Below are 27,007 nucleotides of genomic sequence, written 5' to 3' on the forward strand. Positions count from 1 at the left end.
TGGAGCTACTGAGCAGAGCAGCATTATAATAGAAAACACAACTCAGATTTGTCAGAAGCGATGCCTTATAAACATGTGTCAGTAATCAGAAAGTTTATTGCATATCACTTAAATCAAATTTTCTCGTGCTGTGAGGCATATGACAATCAGGGTAGAGATAACTTTACAGAACATAGCATGCATGCTCAGTGCCTGTCTTTCAGGGAATTAACTGCAGACAATACAAAGTCTAACCATCAATCAGACAAATGACAGAGTCTGTATGTATGATCAGGACTCTCTTGTGTTTACTTCCCAGAATAGCTTTGCTAAAGATAATCATGTCCCACATTTCTGTCTGCAAATCACTTTCATGGCACACAAAGCAGCATCAGATAGCATGAATGAGCAACCAAATGGCAACTGAAATGATGTGGGAAACAGGTATGGTATCTGACAGGATGATGTTCCATTTGCAATTTAAAGCCCACACAAAATTTTCAGCAAAACAAAGGAAATGGTGTATTAGAGCTTTTTAGAAGTATTTTTGCTACATATTAAACTGTGATCCATGAAATCCAAGCTTTACAGTTTGCAAATGCTAAGCTTTTAACACAAACTATCAATTGCTGTCCATGTAGTTTTCAGAAGCATTTATTTGTATTGTTTGTGTGAGTAAATAATCCTTGTCACCCTGGTATTACCCACAGGCTCAAAGGAACAATCACTAGTGAAGCCAGAGCTGATTACTGTAATAATAGCGTTCTAGCCTGCTGAAATCAGGGAATTAGATGCCCATCATTTTACAGAAGGCTAACTTTATGTTAGCAGAACACGACCCCTTGTCCTCAGCTCAGACTGCAGAAAACACTACTTTTATTTTTTTTCCCCCTTTGTGGATTAGCTTAAACAAAAATAAATTACTCAGTTAAGCTTTGGACCCTATCTTTCCATGAACCAGTTTCAGTGGAGATTTGTGATACGTCTGTACAGGAGTCCTGGCTATTATTGGAACCCAGTGCTAGATAAAGTTATTAACTCACAAAAGCTAAGGACACTACCTTAGCTTTTTTGTGACACTCACTCACAAACAGGCCCTCTCCCACAGCTTTCCACCTCCAACGCAGAGATGGTAAAGCAGATTGTGTGCCTCTGCCATTGCAGAGTCCAGCAAGAATAACGCATGACTTTGCAAAAGAGAAGCCAGAGGAGACACACAACTTGCCCTCTGCTCACTACAGGAGCAATAAATGCTAACAAAAGGCTGGGCAGACAGCAGTAACTGATAAATTTTTAACCCTTTAGTGCAGTTGTGAGTCTTAAAGATAAGTTACAAGACTATACTCGGGCAGTTACCCAGGGCCAGACTGATAGAGCCACAACTAGAGTGCTTCCTGCATCCTAGTTAGTTAGTTTGCTATTAGCTCATGCATGCCTCCATTTTGCTGCTTTCACTACTCTTATTTCAGTGTCTGCACCTGACAGACAACTGTCAAACTCTTCTGCATCTTGGATCAGCTGGGCCATACAGAGAAATGCTGAATTTTTTTCCAGAACTATATATTCTCCATGGATATGCTTGCAGCTGAAAAAAATTAACTAATAATTTTCTCCTCCTCTGTTCCCTGAACTAAATAATTATTTTTGATGTGTGGTCATGGTTCCAGGTATTTATAATTTATGCATTAAATAATATCCCCAAGAACTAATGAGATCTTTGAACTATTTTCTCTGGTTGAAGTTTACCTTCTGCTACTCCCTAAAATAGCTACTGCTTTTTTCATATGCATTTTCTGCAATCAGCAAAAACTTTCAAAGCTGCATTCAATATTCCAGCTTTTGCAGAAATTTCAGGGTCATCTGGCTTCACACACAGATGTGAAAGACACTTACCTCTGTCAGGCTTAGAGCAGTATTTTCTGACAAGGATTTATTGGGCAAGCTGAAGGACACGTTCTCCAGGTAGCCCAGCATGGTGTCGGGGGAGTGGAAGTTCCCTCTTTCCTCAGTCAGATCAGTTATGATGGGATGATAGGCATTTGTAGAGAGCTACAGCAGAGAGATACAGCTCATCAGATATTATTCCATATGGCAGTCATTATTTATCACTTTAGCCTAAAAGGGAGTTTAAGGCATAGTAAACTCCTCTGGTTACACTAAGGAGGCTACATAAGCCAAGGGAAAAGGAAAGCACACAGACAGACAGAATAAACATAATACATAGATATAGCTTTATTTTTTCATTAGCAATTCAGGTCCTATCTGCCATGGTTTCCTGAAAGCCTCTGTGAAGAAGAAAACTAATAGAACTTTGACACTGTAGATAGCAATAAAGTTGAAACACACTGCAACAGCTAATTGCATGTACGCTGATCACAGCTAGTTGTATGCATTCTGCATATGAAAAATTAATTTTTTTTCATCTTTTTTATTACACATTTACTAAACAGATGAAAATTAATTTGTTATTTTGGTGGGAACATTTTTCTAATTTTAAAGGAAAAGAGAAAAAATTAGTAAAATGTTTTTTAACTAACTATCTTCAAAGTTCATTGAAATACTTCAGAAGTTTCTACTTTCTTTCTATTTTTTTATTTTATTATTTTTATTTAATAATGAATTCCCTTTATCTGTCCTACTTTAAGAGTTCTGTGGTACTCCCATCTTCCTATACTGGCTAAAAATTCTCCCTGTGCATATCTGAAAGTGTTTATAATTGGGGTACTAAAATAAGTGCCATTAATGAAGAATGTAAAGTAAGGAAGGTCTGTAACTCTGTAATATATACACATTCTGACATTATAGAAAAGAGTTATGAGGACTGTCCTACCACAGGTTTTGTAGTGGTTGTCATCACAGACCATGGAAGCGTTGAAGAAAGCAAAACTTGCACACCTGGGGAAATTACATACACAAATGAGAGCATTAACAAATCTCATTATTTCCACTGCAGGTTGAATCAGTTACTGAAAGTAACATATTTGCTGGTCTGTGCATTTTGCTTATTTGCAGTACTGTAGCTACACAGGTTTGTTTAAAGCATTTCATTTACTGATTCTCTCATCAATTTTATTTCATCATCTTTATATAAATGAGCCTTGCAATTTAGTCTGTCTTAAACACTTAAACCTTTGTTTGCAAACAGGAAATTTCAAGGGTTATATCTCAATAAAAGAAGGACAACTGTACAATAAAGACATTGGCATCCATCTTCCTTCTCTAGCTCTTCTCCCAGCATTTATGCAAAGTATTTAGGGAATATTTTTTTTTAAAAAAAGAAGTCCTATGTCTCATCAGAAATAAATAGTAATCTGTAGGCACTTCTGACAGTTTCTTATATGACCTTGCTGTATTTCTGTATATGAGAAACTGGGACTGAGAACATACAGACACTGGAAAAAATGAGACTTCAGCCTCAGCTATGATCTCAAAATGCTAATATTTACTTATACTTTGAGTCTGAGTTGCTTGAGTGTCAAGTAAAATCACACCCATGAAGGCAAGTTCAGAAAGACTTTTCCACATTAAAAAAAATCTGTAAGAAATATTCAAAGCCAATGGAAATACTTTCTTTGCTTGCAGCAAAACTAAGGCACCCTCAAATAAAAGAACATTAGTAGAACTGGTAGTACACTAAAGCTTTTGAGGCATGCCAGTTTTGCATAAGACAAATAACGGGTCAAGGAGTCAGAACACAACCTTCAGTAGTAGTCTGAGCATATTATAGATAATGTCTCTTACAGGTGTTTGTAAGTTGATTTCAAACGACAGTGAGGTTGGTATTAATCAGACAGGCTTTATTAATGAATGTCACCCACTAGCACTACATCCATTGAAAATTACCATATGAGCATGTCATAAATGATTTGTCAAGACAGAAAGAATAAACTCTATTTCGGATGGTTTCCAGTTGCTCCATTTTAAAAATATTGATTCCTTTCCATGCAAAGGGATTTATTGGTCATTTGTGATTAAGAAATAGAATTTTCTTCTAATCTACATCTTATCAAGAATTTATATTTGCCAGGAGTGTGGTATTTCAGCACAATCAAACAGTAGTTGTATATATAGGACACATTTTTCTCATGGATCCAAAAGGAACATGATTATTCGTTCTATTAAAAAACAGGCTGTCCTATTAAGTTTATGTCAAACAACATTAGCGCAGCTTCAACCCTGCTTTAAGTCCTCCAATGTCAATAAACAGATACCAAGAATAACTTTTGTTTACTACGTTGATTAGTATTGTAATATCCATTGGTTCCTCTGAGAATGTTCTAACTTCCTCCATCAGGTTGGAAATTTTATAAAATCTCATCAGTCCTCTACTTTGAAGGAAAAAGCAAAAAGTCAATACTCCACATTTCTCAAGTGCTCCAAATCACCTGAGCACTAAAATAACATTGGCTTGAAATTCTTCACACTTACAAAATATATATATACCTGGCATCCCTTTACATTTTAATTCCTAAGCCCTTAGAAAATACACATCAAGCTTCATTTTCAATTAAGAGCCTAGAAATTAATTTTTCACAGACAATTGATAGTTTTAGATGACCCTGAAAACCTGTGAAATAAGGGTTTAAGAAAAAAAACCCCACACGTAATGTCATGCAAATTGCAGTAAACTCACAAAAGCTCACAGCATGAACATCTCAATGTATAAATCAGAGAGTTTGCTATACAGCCTGCTAAAAATCAGCAGGGATTGAAAGGTAGGATACAGGCAAAATTCTGTACAACTCTTAAAATTTAAACTTTAGCAGAATCTGAGGGCCCAACTCTTTCTGCAGTGTTTCAAAAGCTAGCTACAAGCACTAATGTCCAGCAACCAGGTATTTTGTGCCCCAGTAAGAGTCTTTCCAAACCAAAGTATAGAGGAAACACGTAGAAACTTAAGTCCTGAACAGGATTTGCATTCATGGAAAGATCTTTCCATGATGCCTTGATTATTCATGAGAGTGAAGATGGGAGGGTGGAGGACTTCAGAGGCTGTGAGTTCACAAGAATTCAAGGGGTTAAAGAGTTCTTTTTGCATTTTTATAAGTTATACTTCTCTGACAGTGAAACATGACACACACATAGATGGACCAGGTCAATTTGAAAATCTACTGCTCTTGAGTTTAGCAACATAATATTCTTCTGGAGTTACACTAAATCAAAGAATGATTTATGGTAGCTTTGAGTTGGATAGTGTTAAAGTAACCCTAGATTGTTGTGAAAGATATAACAGCCAAATACAAAAGCATTTTTTCCAACATGACCAGAACATTTTAAAGTTAATAAAACTTATTCTTTTTAAGATTTTAAAACTATTTCCTGTATAAAATGAACACTCTCCCAACCAGAATTTTTGAAGACTTCCATAGGAATCACTTTTTAAAAGAAAAAGGTTTTAAAATAAAGCACTTGAGTGCAATTGCTGTCATTTGTGTGACAAAGCAAATAGATTGCTTCATTACATACCAGATGGAGGGTTTTCTTTTTCAGTGACTTCAGTTCTACATAAACTAGTTTATAATTTCTTTGTGACAAAATATATTTTGTACATATCTGATTGCTATAATCAAACCTGAAAGTCACAATAGATGCATTCTCATTTCCAGACATGCATCAGAAGTTCTGTGTTATTCAAAGAGTTTCCATTGTGAAAATGGTTCCCATGGGTTTAAAAGCACAAGAGTTACGGGTATAACTGCTTTAGCTCTCAGTAACCTAGTAAGAATAAATGACAGCAGTGAAACTGCCAGCAAAGCTAAATGTTCCAGATGCCCCATAGCTTTATTCCCAAGATGGATGTTTTCTAATTGCTACTCACACACAAGCACTTAATAGCAACAGCCTTTCTTGTAGTGAAAAGTTAATTACATAGATCCATAGAATAAATGACAGGGTTTACTGGTCAGTCTTCTAATCGTGATTCTTTGCCTTTTATATTATTTCAGCTGATATCTATCTTTTTAGTTCACAAGCATACATGAGTTCTTAGTCTTTATCGTTCCAGGAACCAGAGAGAGAACCATTATTATCCACAACTGTTGGAATACACTGAGTGACTTGGCTCTAAGTTACACAACCACTAGAGTGCAAGTTAGAAATCCAGAGTCAGTCTTTCCTAATACTGTTCTGTCTCAAGTGTAATTATTGCTCCTCTTCTCTTGATACGAGGCAATCTAGTAACGGTTGGATATTTCAGGTCTTAGGTTTTGGGACTTTTTTGGTGACATTTTTAAGGCGCTAGAACCCAGGATGAAAAGACTGCACACCCAAAGACAGCTGACATTTGTTTTGGTGACATTCATACCTGACTTTTTCTGCCTCTAAAAATTACATTCAATAGCTGGAAGATATAAAATGAACACAAATCCTACTCACTAAACATTTTTAACTCAGCAACTTTACAGAAGGTGAATTATGACAACAGTGCATATACTCACCAATAGCAGCTGTAAAGTACTGCTCAATTTCATTGGGGGTGAGTGCCCTTTCCCATATAATGAATTCATCAAATGCCCCATTCACATAGCGTTTAGTTTTATCCCCCTCTGTCCCAGTCAGTAGATTTGCACTGGGGTCTCCGTAATCATAGAAAACTTTCCCATCTGGATCGGTTGTGTTTAGAGTTCCATTGACATAGACTTTCAGTCCTTCTCTTGATTTCCAAGTAAAGAGAATATGAGTCCAATAAGGACCTGCAAAACATTAAAAGTCACAGCAAAATCCATAAATCAATTCCATTTAGACTCTTTCCTGTTCAGTATGTCTTTGCTGACTTGTGCAATGCTATAGAGCTGTATAGGAAGTGCTAAGAGTGAATTATGGAATGCTGATGTCATGTACATTAATCTTTATGCCCAAGGGGAAGCCCATACTTTGGCAGAATGCCTGTTCGCTTTTGTATGAACTCTTACTTGGGCTCACTGCAGTTTCATAAATTACACTTGCTAAGTATTATTGGCCAAGATTTGAAGTCTCTTCAATACTGTCTCAAAACTCAGTTCAGCAAGAACTGCGTAAAGACTACAAGAACTGGAGAACAAGCAAATAGACTAGTTAAAAATTGTCACAATTCCTTTGTTATACTTGAGAGGCTGAAAACATAATATTAATTTTCACTTGGATTAGATAATCCACAAATGTGTGAAGTACTCTTACCATTTAGCAGCTTTTCTCTTAAAATAAGATTTCTAAACTGATTTATTAAGCTTATAAAACTCTGCTACTATGAGGTGAAAAAAAAATCCTACTTTATCAATGTACAGGTAGTGACATGAAGGCAAGAAAAGATTTAGTGATTGCCATTGGCATTTCTAGAAGACCACAATTGGTTTCAGTCACTAGGTAATACCACTCCCCAACAATACACAGTTTAGGTAGAAGCAGTAAGATATGTGATATACTGAAATGTTTGCTAATACTATGCCATGGCATACAAAACTTGCCACTCAACAGATAACAAAATGACCAAAGCACTAAACACCCAGTTAGATAGTTATCAAATAAAGTCTTAATTTAACAGGCAGTAGAGAACAGTACACATATCCGATTTTAGAATATATTAAGAACTGCCAGGGATTAACCTGCATTCTTCACTCATGTTTCCATCTAAGCACTCATTAATCTATTGATGTCAATAAGAATTCCACATCAGAAACAACTGGAAGTTGGGTCCGAGGACTGTTACTGAATGGCAAATGTTCTATAATATATCACTGTTTTTTCAGTTCATACTTATCTCTCTCTCCTCACATCAAGCCAATTCTTAAGCACAGAGCTCTGTAGCTATTTTTATAAATCCACTTCTCTTTTCTGAAGTTGTGCTCTTACCACTACATCTGTCTGCAAGAATGAAGTAAAATATAACAAAGAAATTAATTTTTAAAAAATTATAAATTTTACCTGGTGGACTAAAGCTTGCTTTCCATTTCATCATTGCACTCCCACGGGTGTAAAATTCCACTGAGCCTTCACCTTCATTTGAGCAAATTTTGAAACCACTGGAAATTACTTGTCCACCGGAGGCAGGGAGAAACTTAGCCTGCTGGTCTTGAGTCTTCCAGAAAAAGGAAAATGTTACTCCTGATGAAAGCAAGTGAGAGGAGATTTAAAGGAAAAAAACACAAGTGCAATTAAAAATTTCCAATACTGTACAATAGAGAGAGTGGGAATGCTTTTGAGGACAGATCATCTGCTAGCATAAACAAGGACAGCATTTTTAACATCAACAATGCTCTAACAGTCTAAACCAAATAAACATCTCTCCCTTGGTTTTGCATCACGTGCACATACCCAGGACACAGTAGTAATCGTTGCTTCCTGAGTAGTTCCTATCAGTTAAAACTAAAGTTCTTTGAGAACCAAAAGTAATGAAGTATTTTTTCTTACAGATTTATGCTTCCATCCCCTTTGTCTTATCTCTATAGTCTCCTTACCCTTATCACCCTTCTGTGATGATCCCCTTTTTCCTCCTGTGATCTTCACTTATTTCAAAACACAAGTTGCTTTCATATCTGCATATCCTTTACCAGCATCTACATATTTTTTTGATATTCACCAAATGCCAGCAAAGCCAGAAATAGTACATTGACTGCTTCCAAGCTACTGATGCGCTAACTGGCTGCCAGCATGCCCATCCTTATTGAGTAGCACCCATTGCTAATTACACTTTAATTCTTCTAAACATGTTATTACCTGTGTTTTCACACTTCGGTGCTCCAATAATTGCTGAAAGCAAAGAACCAATGTAAAAGAAAGGCACAGCAATATATGCAGAACCACAGTAAAAATTCTGAGGTCCCCACCTACACAAAAATCAAAGAATTCTTCCCAAAATGCAAGTGCAATCCTGCAAGTGCCCATGATAACTTTGTCCACAGATAATCCTGGTTTGATTCACAGTAAATTTTACTATTATATTGTAAAATTGAAGAGATCTTCAGATTGCACATTAGAGAAGAAATATGATTCTGTAAGATGGTTTGTTTCTTTAATAAAGGTTACCTCAAAAGGCTTGCCTGAAACGCAAGTAGCAAGTCATACCTTTCTTGCACTTCAAAATAGTGGTTCTGCTGTAGAGGTTCTGCAGTCAAATACAATTACAATGAAAACGGCTCGAGTAAATATCTCCTAAAAATGCCCATCTCAGAATTTATAGTACAAAGTGCTAACAATAAAATCTGAGTTCAGAGCAGGTTGAGAAAAAGTTTATGAAGTACAGAAGTGGAAGAGGTTTTGCCACAAAGAATCATAGTGAATTAAGTTGGAAACGACCCTGAAGATCACCTAGTCTAAACTGCCTGCTCAAAGCAGGGTCAATTTCAGAGCTAGATCTGGTTGCTCAGAGCTCAGCTGAGATTTTAATGTCACCACGGATGCAGATTGCACAACCTTTCCGTGCAAACCATCCCGATGTTTAGCCACTCCCATTGCAAAGAAACTTTTTTCCTTAGATCTAATCAGCATTTCCTGTGCTACAGTGTGGCTATGATGCCTGTCACATTTTCATTGTGCATCTCCAAGATTGTTTAGCTCCATCTGCTTCTATAACCACCCAGCAGGTAGTTGAAGAGAGCCCTTAGCATTCTCTTTTCTTCACAGTGTAAGGAAAAGCCCCAGTCTCCGCTCCCATGTCATATTGTCCAGCCCCCTAAGTCATCTGCTGGACTCACTCTGGTTTGTCAGCATCTCTTTTGTATCACGGGACAAAAATGGGACATAGAACTTCAGATATGCTCTCATGAGCACTGAACAGAGGGCAATAATCACTTCCCTTAACCTGCTGACTATGCTCTTTTGACATGTAGTCAAAATATGTGTCTGGATGATTTTATAGTTAGCAGTTCTGCAAGCTCCCCAGGCAGTATGGACTTTGCCAATTTGCTACCAGATAGCACAGCACAAGTTAATGAAGCCCTCAAGCAATTATGTACATTTCTTGTTAAAACCATAGACTTTTTTTTATGTTTCATAATTTTATCATTAAAGATGGAAAAGTCTCAGACAGCTCACTACAGTCATCAGAAATATTCCTCCCTCCACTACTATCTGGAACATAGTTTTTTTTATATTTCACATATTCTTTTTGTCACATTAACTTAGCAGAAAAGTTAAAAATTATGTTATGGCAGAATAAATAATTTAACTATGGAGTATATTCCTGTCTAATTGATCTTTCTGTTTATCCTCATGACAGCACTCATCAAATTACATGATCTAAATACCATTCCCTAAATGCTTTATACACAATAAAATAACCACCATGGAAATGCTAATCAATTATCATCGGCCTCCTAGAAATCAATCAGCATATGAACATCATCAATCTCAGTTTGCTAGATCTTGATGGATACAGGTTTAAAGCTATAAATGCTGTGAACTCCCAACTGAAGAGTTTGAGGTCTTTTGTAAGCAAGTTGCAATACCTTCATCAGCAGATAAATCCAAGTTCATATTTCAGCTTCCTTACCACATCAGTAACATGCTGAAACACTGATCCACTCCTCTTTCCAGAAAGCCATGCATTTCCCTTGCATCTGCACACCATCTTTCACCACCCTAGTGAAAGGGCCACCAAGGCTGACCACGTTAATCTATTACTGCTATTAATGTGATTCCTCTGCCAAAGCGTCTCACGCTACCATACCTTCTGAAAGGTATGGAAGTGCTGCTATTCCTTCTTTACAGGCTGAGAGATGAAGTTTAAATGGCATAGACAGAAAGACTAAGTTATACAGCATGTCTGCAGTGGAGCTGGTTTCCCCCATCTTTGACTGTCTATCCTATTGGACTACCCTGTTGGTAGCTACTGATCATCATGTAGCCACAAGAAAATTGTGGATCTAAATCCTCCTTATGTGCACTTTGGTTCATGAAATGCCAAAACTAAAAATAAAAATTAAAGTAGGGCACACAACAAATACACAGCTTTATGAAATGTTCTGTCATGCATAGGGCTACTTTTTAATTTATTTTTTTTTTAATTTTAACTTCACGTATGTTGACTAAATCCAACTTCTCCTAATGTGTTCGAATTAATCATTAAGAGAACATTCTCTTGCATCTTTCACAAGTGTTTCTTCTGACTGAAAATGCCACTTAATGAGCCTAAAACTGCTTACAGAAAACCATTGTTTAAAAATTACTTGAGAAAGAAGGAAGGCAGGGGAAGAATGTTTCAACATTTGAAAAACAAGAATTTGTTTTCTTAAGACAAAAATCACAGTTCAGAATGCTATTAAGTTTAGCCTAAGAAAAAATACTGGGATTTTTGTTTCACAGGTTGTAATATTTCATCTGATAAGATCCCCAGATTGTTTCAGAAAGTATTCACTGTTTAACCGTCTTAAAACGTTTCACACAAATGCAACCAATAAATATCAAGGGATGTTTAAGCAACAGTAGGCTTGAATAAAATTACATCTCATCATTGCCACAGATTTCATGTGATTCAGAGAACAACAAAGACAGTCTTTTAGACAAAAGGGTGTTAGCTTTTTTCTTTTTTTTTTTTTTTTTAATACTTGCTATAGTGATTTACTATTTATTGTTTACATGATTTCTTCTCTTCACATTTTATCTGCTGAACATTTATGTGTTTTATGTTTTTAATGTTCTTGTTTGTGAGATACTGGGAGCATTCTGGTACTTAAAAATAATTTATTCTGATTATTATGTTAAAAATAGAAATAGAAATAATATGACTTACGGATGATTTTTATTTCCCAGTGGTATGAAAAAAGGTATGAAAAGATACAGCATGTATCAAAAAAATATACCTACAGTAGGATACTGAATTACTTTTTCTAATACTCTCAGGTAATAGCTGTGTACCATCTGCTCTCTGAGTTTCTCCTACTTTCTTAAAAGTTTCATACACAGCTCCTGCTTTAGCAGCTCAGAAAAAAAAAAAAAACAACACTATTTGAAGTAATGTTACCCATTTGAAGAACGGCCTACATCAATAAAATCAAGAAAATTCAATGTTAACAACACTGCTTAAGCTCAGGGGCTGCTAGAATTTATGTATAGAAAGCCACCATTTTCCATCGATCCTTCCATTTCTACTGCATTTTAAATCTCTAGTGAATGTTTTATGCTAGTGACTAGTTGTATGTTTGGTTTGACAGTCATATACAGTTTTAATCATCTCCTGTAATCCACCCATTGTCAAACCCGTGCCCCACTATTCCACTTGTCATTTTGTGACTCTAGCCCAAGAAGAAGGGGAAGAGAAACAAAATGAAGAGATTTAAGCACCTACAAGGACAAATGGATTCCAAGACACCAGAAACTTAAAGTTTTACCTTCAAAGATAAATTAAAAAAAAAAACAAAAACAAAAACAAAAAAAAACAACCAAACAAAAAATTGCTGCTAAAAGGCCACACTGAAAAACCATCTCCTAAATTTGAAACCTGTAGGACAACTGCTTTGTTTGTCAAACTGCAGTTCTTGTAGGAATTAATCTTGATGCCACAGACAAGATTTCGGGCACTGTAAGCTTATTTCTGTTTTTGTTTGAATTAATTATACTGTAGATCACTGATCTGAGTAGTTGGTGATTAGTTCTAATTTAAATTGCAGTTAGAAAAGACTAAATGTTCAGCAATCAACACTCAATTGTTTTAAAAGTCAATAAAGAAAAGTGACAAGCTAGAATTTTAGAGAGTTCGTTCCAATGAGAAAAGAAACAATGATTATTGAATTATATAATTTGACAGCAAAAGAAAAGTAAATAGTAATTAATGAATTTACTAACCTTCAGGTCCACAAACTTCTGGATTACTAATGCAAGAATTTTGATAGCTTCCAAAGAAGAGAAAGGTAACTCCTTTCTTTTCAGTGACGTAAATTCCTTTGTTCACCATTCCTTCTACAATATCTAAAGGAAAAGCAAAATATAGTTTAACATTTATATAAATCAAAACTTCATGGAAACATGATTTTAAGAGATTCATATACCTCATATGTTTATCTTGTCCCAACTATAGGTTTGCTTTTGTTGTTTGTTTGGGGTTTTTTGTTGTTTTCTTTTCGGTTTTTGTTTGATTTCAGTGAGGATTTTTTGGTGGTTTGTCATTTTGTTGGGGTTTTTTTTTGTGTGGTTTTTTTTTTTTTTTTTTGGGGGGGGGGGCTGTTCTTTTTTAAGAACCATATAGATAACTCTTTAATTTCAAGTTTGGAAAAATTATACTCATATCCATCACTCAGATTCTTGATTAACTAAGACTGCTTGAAAAAAAACATACACCCAAAAATTATTATTTCAAAGTAATCTGAATAAACCTTATGCTTTCCAGAATTCTGAATACCAGACACATCATAGAGGTATTTCAGTCTTACTGTTAGGCTGAGTTAGTGAAGAAATTCTTTAATGAAAAATATAACAGGATAGGGGATTTTTTTCATTTCTTTGAAAGAGAAATTTTGTGATCAAAATCCATTTTTCAGTAAAAAAATAATTCAATGAAATATACTTGACAACCTATATTCAAAACGCAGAAATATATATCTTTTTCAGACATCCTTTGGTATGGCATGGCTGTCACTTGAAAAGGGTATTTCTTCGGAGGACAATGACTAATTATCTTGCAATTTGATTGTGACTTTCTTGTGTTCCCACCTCAAGAAAAGCACCTTTGATTCATCTGCTACCAGCTAAAGCACATGAACCTTCTTAATACTAAAAAAACATGACACTTATTCACTATAGGAAATCTCACTAAGGTCTGAGAGTCCAGCTGACAGATTATGACGGGAAGTTCATCTCATTTGTCCCAAGATAAAAAGAGGTACTAATTTTAGCAATGAAGAAAATAGGAAACTACAATCAAAAAAATTCCAGTGTGTTAAAAAGCCCGCATTCCACAGAACACAGAATATTCTATCATCTATTTCTGAGCAGACAAAATGTAGTTGTTCAATTTGGAATTTCCTGTTAATATCATTGTTTGTGATGGCATTTCTGCAAGGATTGTGGAGATTCAGGACCTTGGTTTTAAGACCCTTCTCTACAATTTCTTCTAAAAAAATGTTAGGAGAAGAGTTGCTCCAAGGGAAACACCAGCAATGAGAATATAGTCTTTTCCTGGTCTGACGTGCAAAAATTGCCAGCTAGGTGCTGCTTGATATATGAAAATCTGACGAGATAAGGGGAAATGAGGAAGGCACATAAATGTTCTAAAACATGTGAAAGGTGGGATGTAAGGGACTTCTCTCTGTGTTTACGACTGTATATCTACCTGACTTCACAGAAGCCTTTTGCACAGAGAGCACAGCACAAATCATGCCAAAGATGCCGAGTCAGCACTAGGGACAGACAACCTATCTAGAGAGATAATCACAAATACTCTCATCACTGCTTCAAGATGGTGCATCCCTCTGTGCAACGGGAATATGGGCAAAACGGCATCTCATTTTCAAACTGTGGACAACCATCAGGCATGAGGACAGCAGTCACAGTGCTGGCCCATCTGTAGGATAACACCACTCAAGGACACAGCAACAGCATGGCATAGCCCTCAGCAAATGTATGTCCAAATATTTTCTTAGTTAATTTAAAGTCTCAACACAAATTTCACAGTTTTCAGGTATCCTCCCCTTACTTTGAGGAAGAAGTCATCAAGTTCTGTCTCTAATTGATAGATAAAAGATTTTTTTAAAAATTTGAGTGTGAATTATGAGTAAAACACTTCTTGAGTCATTTGAATTCTAAATTAATCTAACCAGAATAAATCCCATAAGGTAACGCATTTCTGTTTCTATAGTATTTCCTTTGTCATTTATGTCACTCTTTTTAATGTTCATATTGAATATATCTTATTATATGAGAACTATGTAAATGGTCTATAAAGCAGATAAGAAAGGACTGAAAGGAATTAGGGTCATTTGAAGTTCATTATTAATAGAATTCACATTTGCCAGCATACTTTTACTGTTAGAGTGTAGAAAAATAGTGGGTTTAGTATTCTAATATAAACTTCCTAGTATCTGAGCAGCCCAAATGACAGTTCTACCATCCTCCTCCTTAGGTCAGATTTTCCAATAACTAGATGTGAGTTAATGTCTAACTGTAAAGTGGACAAAAGGTCATATTTCAATTGTAGCTACACAAGTATAAATGCTAGTGACTTAAAATAAATGACTAAGTTTATACTGGTGTAGATGTAACTAATTTCCAATCTGTCAAGGCTTCTGCCTGGAAAGTTGTCATTTTCTATTCTTCCTTTTATCTCCGGTGTGTTGATGTAAAAAAAAAAAAAAAAAAAAATCATTAAAAGGACATATGTATATATATTTTTTCTTGCCTTTAAAAAAAAACAAACATGTTAATCAAAGATGTCATGATTGACAAGATCTTACTTCCAGGCTTTGCAAATGTGCTTGCATTTGTCTTTCTTAATGTGTCCTTTAAAAATTATTATGAAATGGTGAAAAACAGATGGCTGCTTTTTCCTTTTAACCTTGAAAGACAAGAAAAAAAAAATCAACCTATTTGTTTTTATATGTTCCTCTGAAATGTCATCTCTGTTTCTTTTAAGCTTAATATTAATATTTTAGGTTTTGGAGGACCACTGGGGCCCATTGTCCCATGGGCTGCTTAGCATGGGGATGTCTCTCCCAGTAGTTCAGAGTAATTCCAGAAACATTGCAGGAGTGCTTTTTCAATAACATATGCCCATGTGAGCATATATTTAGACATTTACTACATGACCACTTGAACCAAAACTCAGTGTTAACTTTGAATCCAATGTTACAAGAACCATCCAAGCTTGACAAATGCAGAACAAAAAATATGGAAATCCTCACCTACAGTTGCAGAGAAGTTAGAGTAGGCAGAGTCATTGGTATATACAAAGGTAGAGTTATGGGAAGGAAGCACAGTGAAGTTGTGGATTCTTAGAGCTGGGTGGAACAACAAAAGAAAACAAGCAAATAAGCAAAACAATGAATAAACACAATCAGTAACGAATTGACCAATTCATATCTCTCAACATAGCACAAATTACAGATGTTGGTCAGTGGCCTTTAAAATTATCATACAACCACTTCTCCCAAGGACTTGTATGCATGTGAATGTTACATTCTTTAACCACACAAGTTAAGTAAATACAGTATCAGTAAAACAATTTTTTTCCTTACAGTAACTCAGAAGAAAAAAATATAAAAAAGTACAACTGCAGATTAAGGGCTCTGAAATATAATCATGTTGGTGAAGAACTCTGCAATTGTAACAAAAATCATTATACTGGTGCAAAAGCTATAGGCAATTCAAGTCCCATGTCCAGTTCTGGGCTCCTCAGTACAAGAGAGACATGGACATACTAGAGTAAGTCCAGCAAAAGGTTGAGAATGCTGGGGCTGCTCAGCTTGGAGAAGACAGGGCTCAGGGATCTCATTAATGTGTATAAACACCTGATGGGAGGTGTGAAGATAGCACCAGACTCTCCTTAGTTGTACCCAGTGAACAGATAAGAATTAATGGGCACAAATTAAAATACAATAAATTTCACCTACACATAAGAAAAAAGTCCAACTTCTTTATGTCTGACAATAAAATTTTATTCTCTTTTTTTTTTTCTTAATTTGATAATTTAACAGTATCTTGCACACTGTAATTATTTATCTTAGGCAGGCAAATTGACCTTGATGGAAAGCCCATGAAAGTAAATAGAGACACATTGATTTGAGATTTAGACCAACTGAGCTCACAGAAGGGAAAGGGAAATGTTCTTAAAAACAATGAAACTAACAAAAACACAACAAAAGAACACACACAAAAACCTCAAGAGAAAAATGCATGGAAAACAAGGGGTCAGATAAAAAACCTGAACATGGCCACGTCTTTTTTTATTTGTTATATTTTAAGTTGATTGTTTCCCTTCAATTGCTTCTGCTGCTGAGATAACAAAAAAAAGAATTTGTTGATACTCTCTCTCACAACACAAACACATTGAGAGATATAAATCTGGCTTCACACACAATGACTTCAACAAATAAAATGGATTAACATGACGGACAGATTATAATGCTTCAAGGATTTAAGAGGAGAAACATGGAATGAAAATAATTGCATGATATGATGGGTGGAAAAACAAGAAAGACTGTAGCAATAAACAGAAGAGTTGTGTAATCAGAATGGTATCAAAAACAAGCAAATTGTCACCTGCATTAGATTGCAACATTAAAGAAAACTTTTCTTGTATATCAAAGTCAAATATCAGATAGATAAAACCTTTGCTGGAGGCAATTGAAATAATGTCTGTGTATTATAAGACACAATATAAGCAACTGAGAATAATTTGAACTATCCAACACAACATTAAGGAAAGAATTCAACAAACTCAGAATTGCACTGCAGAGAAAAAAAAAATTTTGGCTACTGGCATCCTCTGCAAATAATAGTGAGACAAAGTCCTCCAAACTTTTTTCAGCAAAGTCATGCAGCTGGCTCATTTATAAAGTTATTTAACACAATGTCATAATAGCAGTCAAAGGAAATTGCCCATGTGAGCCGGTCTCATTCCTGTTGAGTGAAGGATTGTAGGATCAGGAACTTTACAAGTTCTGCTTTATCTCTTCCAAGACATACTGAAAAGATTTCTGAATTTTGCTGAAATAATGTAATTTAACATAATTTGAAAAACAATATACCATCAATTGTCATTTTTCCAAGAGGTATACTTGATATATTGCTTTCCAGCACTTTCAAAACAACTTTGTTGCGAGTGCCAAAACAGTGCTAGATATGGAGCACTTTAGTCTTCTTGAAACTACGTGAAGTCCAGTGTCAGACAATTACTTCAACACACTGTTAGAGAACTCGTGGTAACTTTTGTAAGTCAAATTATGATTCTATTGAAGTCAATAGGAATACTGCCATCAGCCTCTAATGGGAGCAGAATATTGCCCAGATTTATTTCTGGTCAGCTGATTTCATTCCTTTAGGAAACTTTGTGGAAACATAGGTCAAAGTTTAAGCTTAAAATATTTGAACACCTCTGGAATAAAAGATTTTAGATATTTATGGATCTTTTTCCCACTTAGGAACAGAGATTGATATTGCCATTTTTGTGTAATAGATAGCAATAACTTGGCACTTTTGTAACATTTTTCATGTAAGGATTTAAAGGTGTCTGACTCCTGATTTAACCTTCTTCAGTGATCTTTCTGAGTAAAGATACTACAGTCACCAGTAGTAACAGAGCAGCTACCCCTTGCACTCGTATAACAGAGTTTAGCTCAACTGCCAAGGTGGTCAGCCACAGTGTGACAAATACTGGGAGATACACATCAGCCCAACTTGCAATTGGCTAACATGTCAGAAGAGAAAAAAACAGTTAATGTGAAAATTATTAAGGGACCTTCAAGTGTCAGAAGGAGGCAGAGCATAGCTGAAAATTTCATCTGAAAGGAATAGCTCTACAAGCCCATAATGCTGTGATGGGATACAGTGTTCGGTTGAAGATCCATTAATTACATTACCTGCACATCCCCAGGAAGCCCTCACCACCCTTTTTGGTCCTGATGTGAAACATCAGAACCAGAAAACTGCTGAATCCAACCAGACTGCCTTTTAATATCATTCCCCCTGGGATCCTGCAGTCCTGACAGCTGACACTTTCAAATCAGTGCGAGTTTTGCCTTACCCAACCTCTCTTGATTTTACACAATTGGAAAAAGAATTTGAACTAATACTTATAAGGAAAGCAGATAAAAATGAGTAAGAAGTATTCAGTTAAGAGTTACGCTTCTCTTTCTGTAGATACCACATGCAATTTTCAAAAGTACATGAAGAATTTGGGTATTTAACTCCTTCCAAAAAGGAAAAAGAAGCAGGCATCTTCACTGCTGGCATAGCTGAATATCTCAGTCACTGAGTGTATTAGTGCCTGTTATGTATGTACCAAACCAACAAATAACAATGTGATTTCAATGACGCTTTGGATCATAAACCTTTTCTCTTTATAACCTTAACAATGCGTAGACAGCCCATAAAACAACTGAGAATACTCTATAAAAATCAGTTCACAAATACAAAATCATTTGGACATCAGAGCTCTGCAAAAACATTAACTGAAAAAAATCTCATCTGCTGTGGTACAAACACTAACCCCCTTTAATTTCTCCTGCTCCCTTTCTACTTACAGACTGCCACAAATACTTATGTTATTGCCATTGTCAACGAATCCTTTGTCTACCTCCATTTGTATCCCGAAACTCATGAATTCCATCCACATCTTCCAATGGCCAGTAATGGGAAGCTGATGCGAGAACTTTGAACCCTTTCAAGAAACACACATGAAAAGGTTATTAAAGGACTGACAAGGAGAGTAACAAGTCTCCACGGAAGAGAACAATCAAGGGGGTTTTTCACCATCATGGCATACCATCCTATTAGTTTGAGTTAAATTTTTTTTTTTTGGCGGGGGGGGTAGGGGGACTTACACGACACAGGACAGACAGGATGACACAATGGACAGCATGGACAGAGAGAGCAAGTATTTATATTACACCATATCTGTAGTTCTTTGCCCTACATCATTTTTCATTCCTGAGTAATCTTTCAAGAACCTGAGGTGCGAAGCTGATAGAGATAGGTTTCTTAAAACCCACTTCAGCTGTCATACACCATGCAAAAGCTCCCCAAACCCAGTGTGAAAATTAAACCCAATCACAAGCAGTGTCCTTTGACACTTCAAAATATCCCACACCTTTCTTCACTCTTGAGATCAAAATAGCTTGCCTATTTGATAATTACTCAATCATTTTAATGTCCTGGATACAAACAGGATTGGTTTATCATGGATATGAAGGTGCAAAAATTTTATTTCCATCCTTAAACTACCTAGCCCACACAGGGGAGATCAGTCTGATGTCCTCCATCCTCATGGTACAGTTTCAGAGCTGTGACACAGACAGGATCCTAAGACTTTTTTTAATAAGAGCGCAAAGTTGATAAAATTGCTAAACATCACAACAAAAAATTGTAAATCTGAGAGCACAGAACTAAAAGAACCTATGCATCTCGTGAGGATACATGAACTACTCTGACTTGCTTCCAAACTCAACTATACCAAAGATATCTAACAAATGATTCATAATTGACCAGGATCTATTATTGGCCTACCTAACTAGAAGTGTTTGCGGTTGCCATAGAAGTTTTCCTAGAGAAGGAGCACGAGCATAAATAGATAAGATGGGGATGTCTTTAGAGAAACAGATGAGATTCTACGGCTATATATTTCCTTTGAATATTTGGAAGATAGAGAGAAAAGCACAACTGCTAACACAAGGAGAAAGCTACTGTCAATGTAAGAGAATAACAACACAGAATAAGCACGTACAAAACCCAATTTGAAAATTCCAGGCAACCCAAACTCAACTAAGCTGAGCATGGCAGAGCATATTGAGAAAATGGGATATAGAAACAAGGGTTTTTGCATTTATATAAACTAAATCTGAGTATGTGCTTAGTTCTGTCTTCAGAGAACATATTCTGGCTGCTGCAAAAGAAATGGAAGTTATAAATTTCTATGGTATTAAGACCATCCACATAGGCTACCTGTGCTAATGTACCTCCATCCAACTTTCATCAAACTACCAGTTCCATTTTGCAAAGCACAGAACATGCCTGCTGTTTCAGTGTGCTTATACACAAATATCTCCTGCTCCCATTAACATCTCCCTTTTGTATCAGAGGAAAAAAAAGGATTAAAGTTAAGAGAGATGGTACAAAGAAAGAATTGAGAAAAACAGAAAAGAAAAATCCCATGAGAAAATTATTTTATGCCAAAAAAAACCTGTGTTACAAGATGGCACAAGTATTTTAGTAGTAGTAGTAGCACCAAGACAAAGGCATTGCCATGGTTGGCATCAAACTCATAAGGAGAAGCTATATTCTAAGGAGCTTACATTTAAAAACTGGGGGAAAAAAAAAAAAAGGACAAAAAAATGGGAAGAGAAATAGATACACAGCAAAGTGAATTGCCTAGAGCCACACTACATGTCGGTGGCTTTCCCAGCTCCCAGTTCTGAACAACATAAAGCCATGCTGTTACCCCACTTCCAGCCAATCAGCCCTGAGAAGACCTCTGCAAACAAATACCTGCTGCCTTGAATTCAACTCATACTTGCAATATCCTTTCGATAGGAAACTACACTGTGTTTAGAACAAAATCATAGGACTTTTTTACTGCCTAGTTCAAATGCATAAAGCATTGTTCACAGTTACGCTTACACACACACTGTACTGCAAAATAAATGTTGTGTAACCTGCCCCCTTATTGTGGGAGGCTTTCTTTCCCCCCTATTGTTCCATCAGCTAGAAGTCAGTGACCCTCATCTATAAGAAATGAGACTGTATTTCTCTGGTTTTGAGCGAAGGTAGAACAAAAGAAACTAATTGGGCTGAAGCTACTGCAATAGCACACAACATGGCTTTTCCACGTTGCTCTGTATTTTATTTGAAAATAATTACTTATGGTTAAAACTTAAAAGCACAAAGCAATACATGAACCGGTAAAGCAGTAAAATTGTACTTGTACACCACCATGAGGCTTGAGGTTAAACTATTTATATAAACAGAAGAACTCTGCAGTTATACACACAGATCCCAAATAAGCTTTGAGTCAGTTTTTTCTACATTGAAAACAGATGAGAGATCCTTAATATGCTCTATAACCGATTTAAACTTAAGCATGAAGGCTGGGAAGAGGGTAGATGATTTGAAGCCATGCCAAAGTACTGCAAAGTATACAAGCTGGCATATCTAACTGTAAATCATTGAATTGAAAATGCTGAACATTAAGACATTGAGGAAAAAAAAAAAAGAGAATAGTCTGTGTAGAGGTCTGATCCAGAAACTCATGCTCAAAAAAAGTAATAACAAACAAACCGTGTATATAGGATTTTTTTCTACATATCAAATACAAGCTGTTTTCCTCCAAATACTATGCAGAATATTTAGTAGGTAGGTTACTGAATTTAAAATGACTAGGACAGTCTGATACTTTAGACTTTATTACATTTTTAATTCAGAACTGACATTCAAATGTAGGATCATAGTTTCTCTGGAGCTGCTAAGAAAATGAAAAATGCAAACTGAAAAAGCAAATAAATGTTTAAGTAGATTGTCATAAAACGTAAATAGAACATTCCTTACCTGGGTGTTTGGGTAGCTGGGAATAGTTTCCATACACCTGCACATAAAAGATTACATAATGAGACATAGTTACACAAAACATGCTAAGAGGAATGCAAATATATGTCAATACTGACCATATTCAGAACATTACCTGATATTTGTACTGAAATAAAATCAGCAAAGAATAATGACAACAGAGCAGAAATAATAAATTCTCCATGGTCTATGTAAGCTTAAAAGTACAACTGAAATCAAATTCCTGTAAGATTTCAATCATAAGTTTTCCTTTGCTACTTTTGGTATTAAAAGGGACATCTTCCATGCAGGTTGAAAAAGTCCATTCCTTCAGTGATGGCAAAATATCCTTCCAGACCCTTTAAGTAGTATTTGCTTGCTTCACACTTTGATATCTTCATTTAACTCTAAATAAATTACCATGATTGGAGGAAATTTAAAAGAAACATGCATCAGATCCGAAAGTTGTTCTGTTCCACGTAAAGAAGTCAAATATTTCTGTTACAATCTGTGCCAAACAGAAAAGATCTTGTTTTCAACTTTCTTCCTATGGTTGTCTTCTTTTCAATTACTTTCACATTGTCAGAGATCTGAAGCCAGTTTTAGTTTTGCTAGCAAGAAAACGTACTTCCTTATAGCACATAGGGTGTATAACTCTCACTATTTCCTCAGAAACTGAGCTGAAAAGAGTTGCTAACTCCTCGCTTGTCCAGCTCACGTTTGCACCTCCATCCCAGATCTTTTCGGGTGGAGAGCAAGTCTGAGTGATGTCATGCTTTCTTCTCAAACTTTGTCCCATTCTGGTACTCTATTTATATCACGTTGCTGCTGTCTCTTTTCTGGGTCCTAACACCAGCCAGCTAGGAACAAGTGGAAACAAGTCGATGTGCTTCAGGAAACAGATAAAAGAGATTACTGCTCTTAGCAATCTGCACACTTAAAGAAGAATCAAACCCAGAACAAGTGTTCATCATTCAAATACTTAAGAAAAATAAAACAGGTTTTGGACAGAAATTTTTGAAGGAAAGCTAAGATCGATTTATTAAAATAACAGATTGTATTTCTGTCTAAGGAAGTATCACCCTTAAAAAAATACTGATTTAAATCACATGGCACTCTAATTTTACTATGTCTATATCAAAAAGGGGAAACTGAGGCACTAGTCATTTCACCAATTAGCTCAACGTTGCACAACAAAACTAGTAAAGAACTAGAATACTTCTATAGTTGCCACTTTACTTTTTTTTTAATAAAAAATAAATACATTTAAGTATTTTTATAAGAGTCTCCCAATTGCATTCCAAACCATGTCACAAACATTAACCATCATTTTATATGTAATAGAAAAATAGTAGCTGGAACTAGTTGATATTCTTCATTTTATCTGCTCCTCTGCAGAAAAATACTGTTTTCAGTTCCCCTCAAGTTTTTTTATTTTCAGTGAAATAAACCGAGAGAGTAATATTTTAAACAAAATTTGATAAGCTTTCCATCCCTGTTCATCTCTCCCCTTCATTTCCATATCAACCCCTTTATCCTGACACGAGCCATTTAATGATGATGTAAGCAAGATCAGAAACAAAATTTGGAATCAGGCCATGCTAATATCTCAGCAAAATTCAAATTACTTTATTTACCTTTTTGTTTGCCAAAAGTTACGTCAATAGGTCAGATCCTATTTTCAGTCACAGATGCTTATCGTGTAGCAGCATGCTCTCTGCCTAAAATCAACGGACGCACATGATACTGATCTATAGACAAGCAATCACACCTTCCTGTTTCTATGCATGCTACTGCCCTTCTGTGACTTACCATCTGACCTTTAGTTAGCCTTCCCTCCCCAACCATCCATTTCATGACTCCTGGCCCCATCTGTTCAGGTACCTATGTCAGCGTATATTTGCCTGGTTCCTTCTCTTAGCTCTATTCCTTCCAGTGTGTCAGCCCTCTTACTTGTTTACTTCTTAATTACACCAATCACCAAACTTTCGGCTAGAGTTGACTATAACTTCTAGGATGAAACAGTTTTCCACTGCCACTTTATATAGAGATTATATAGCTGGAAGCCCAGCAAGTTTGGTAGCAGCTGTGACCCTGATTTACCCAGCTGGCTCCCTGGATGTTTACTGAACTTCCAAAGCTTCTGGTGGTAACTAGCTCCTTGCAGATGACTGGCAAGCAGATGGGACTCCAAGGTCCAAGGACTGAAGAGATCAAAATTAATTTTGGAAACCTTAAGACAGTCATGCTGCATGAATGCTTCAACATGACCAAAGTTTAATATCACAAAATTTCAGTATTGAAATAAAATGTGTATTTTGTTTGTAACCCTCATGTAGGACCAACAACAAATTAATTTTGAAAATTTTGAATTTCAGTTCCTACAAAAATTTTGCTTCCCACTTCATTATAACCAGTCTGACTTTTGCTCATTTCCCTCTAGGTTTTTTTAGATTCCTGCCCTTATTATTGTTAGCCACAAACTCTTCTATATCCTGAAAGAAGAGGAGGAACTCTGCGTAAACCCTAGGAATTCTGCATCACATACTGAAAAGTAGAGCCACCCTCAGAAAAAATAGAGAGCTGCAGCTAAAAATCCTGAGAAAAGCTAAAATGTTAAAAGAGAAAGACAGGAATCTGAAATATTTGCCAAGAGGGGCCTGTCAAGGGAAAGAATATGCTTACCAAAACAATTGTGAGAATCCAAGCAAACATGTTCACTGCCAAAAATTTCTGTGGACACAGCAAATTGCAAGCAGACATCAGAGATTATTTGCAGAAACAAATTCTGAATTTATTCCTGTGATCCTCTGGAAACCTGATCTGAAAAGTCACACTGCTCCCACCGCAGATCAGAGGCAGCACTGGGCATCTTGCGTGCAAACCAGAGTAACTGATCCAACACTCGGAAGACAAACAATCACAGTGGATTGCTCTTGAAGAGCCTGTGGATGAAATAACGTTCATTTAAAGTACTAGTATGTCAATAAAAGCACAAAGGTCTGCATACGCTAGGTAACTGGGCAGCCCATGCTAAGCCCGCTGGAGAGGTTTCTCCCCAGCACAGCTCTCCCACCCTGCTGCCCTGGGGCCCTGCTAAGGGACTAAGGAAAGAGAAAGCTGTGACCCCCGTGCTACAGTACTGGGAGGGTCCATGAAAGACCTCTGGATTTTTTTTGTCCCACTTATGCAGAGAGCAGCAAAAAGGCCAGGAAGAAGATGCTTTGCAGCTTGGACATTTGCTGACAGGTAGAATGAGGTCCCTAAACAGAACAGAAAGCCTGATGATCTGTAGCAACAATCAGAGGTTTGCAAACAGCACTGGGAAACGATATGTCCCAAGTTTGTCTCTCTCTTCCCCCTCCACTTTTTTTTTTTTTGGTGGCGGGGGGGGACTTTCAAAGACAAGGCTTTAACAAAGAAAGATCAATCCTTATATGTTGGTGATGTTGGTTCCAACACTTTCACAGCAATGTGAGCATGACCTAACATGCGACAATTAAACTCAACCTCCAGTTTCAGCTTTCCTTGTTCACCTCACATTCATTCAGGATGATTATATTATTGAAACAGAAACTTAGCAAATGCTGTAGCCAATATTTACCAGGAAATGAAAAACAACCTGAAGTTAAAAATCTTTATTGCTAACTATGTAAATACAAGTAGAGAGAATAATCTTTAAAAATGTTTTACACTGCAGAAGACAAACAATCTGTAATACAGTTTTCTTACTTTGCTTTCATTGGAATCATTAACTTCCCACAAAAAAGCTGGTGCATAACTGGGACTGAAATGTTTTAACAAACATCTTAGAAGGGAGTATTTTAAGAATAGCTAGATTTTGTAAAACTTCTTTAATATAACAGTCTCTACTAATACACCAATAAATATTCTGGATTAAAGTGATTCCCTGGTCAAACTATTTCTCTGTCAATAATAGAAATTATTAACAAGGTGGTTACAGCTGATATATCAACATCCATCCACTTAAATTTGAAATTTTAGTGCTAACTTTTCTGGCTTGTTATGGACATCCAAGGTAAGTAGTTGTAGAACAGATTATATTTAATTCACTTCCACAAAAAAGCCCACAGTTTTGTAAACTAATTCAGCTGTCCTTTATTACAGGGAATATCCAGGGCAACTCTACCAGCTCTCCTGGAACTACTAAGAAGTATATACGTACAATTTGATTAGATTTTCACATCCACAAGGAACCAGAACAAGATCCTGTGCCAAACTTTCACTTTCTCAATACACACCTTTATGCCAGCACAGTTATTTTTGTAGTAAGTATATTTACCCACAGAACTCTAAAGCAGAAGCAATTTCATAGATAAAGGGGTCACCTCTAACACAGTTTATTACCTTTTCTTTGTATGGTCTTATTCCAATGTAGAACTGTGAGCCCGTACCAAAGAAGAGTTTTGGGGTTTTTTTCATCATCACTTTGGTGATGAAAAAGTCATTCCTAAACGTATGAAGTTGGCCTTGGACAGGACTGTAGCAACAGGAAGGCCTTGCACTAGCTCTGACCAAGCTGGATACATTCACTACAAAAGCAGCACACGGACGCTGTATTTAGAAACTCTTGCAGCAATTGCAAAAAACAAGGACTTGGTGAACAAAGTTCTCTCCCTCTAGTGACTGTACAAGGACAAAATACAACAAAGGCTGAAGAAGCTGTCCCTGCTGACAACTGCACTCCCAACATTTGGTGGAGAGGCAATCGGTGCCATTCACCTGGTCCTTCGTTGTCTTGGGCATCCCTGTCCCACAACTTCTGTCTGGATTCTGCAGCAACCTTCCTAAACCAGCTGAGGGAGCGTACCCTCAGCTGCTCCATTAGCCTTCCGCTCCCCCCCCCTCC

General features: G+C 36.3%; 1 protein-coding gene across 1 annotated transcript in view; it reads right to left on the reverse strand.

The window, feature by feature from the left end:
• GPR133 (G protein-coupled receptor 133) overlaps positions 1–22,342 on the reverse strand; it is a 154,905-nt gene extending 132,563 nt beyond the window's left edge. The window contains exons 1-8 of the mRNA XM_009697328.1: positions 22,274–22,342; positions 22,141–22,177; positions 19,178–19,261; positions 12,736–12,858; positions 7,879–8,058; positions 6,417–6,671; positions 2,810–2,874; positions 1,873–2,028 (exon numbers count right to left, since the gene is read on the reverse strand). Of these exons, the coding sequence (XP_009695630.1) occupies positions 1,873–2,028; positions 2,810–2,874; positions 6,417–6,671; positions 7,879–8,058; positions 12,736–12,858; positions 19,178–19,261; positions 22,141–22,177; positions 22,274–22,342 (969 nt within the window). The remainder of the gene's footprint in view (positions 1–1,872; positions 2,029–2,809; positions 2,875–6,416; positions 6,672–7,878; positions 8,059–12,735; positions 12,859–19,177; positions 19,262–22,140; positions 22,178–22,273) is intronic.
• Positions 22,343–27,007: the final 4,665 nt, after the last annotated feature.

This window comes from Cariama cristata, unplaced genomic scaffold, assembly GCF_000690535.1.
Source record: "Cariama cristata isolate BGI_N322 unplaced genomic scaffold, ASM69053v1 scaffold4983, whole genome shotgun sequence".
Taxonomy (NCBI): Eukaryota; Metazoa; Chordata; class Aves; order Cariamiformes; family Cariamidae; genus Cariama; species Cariama cristata.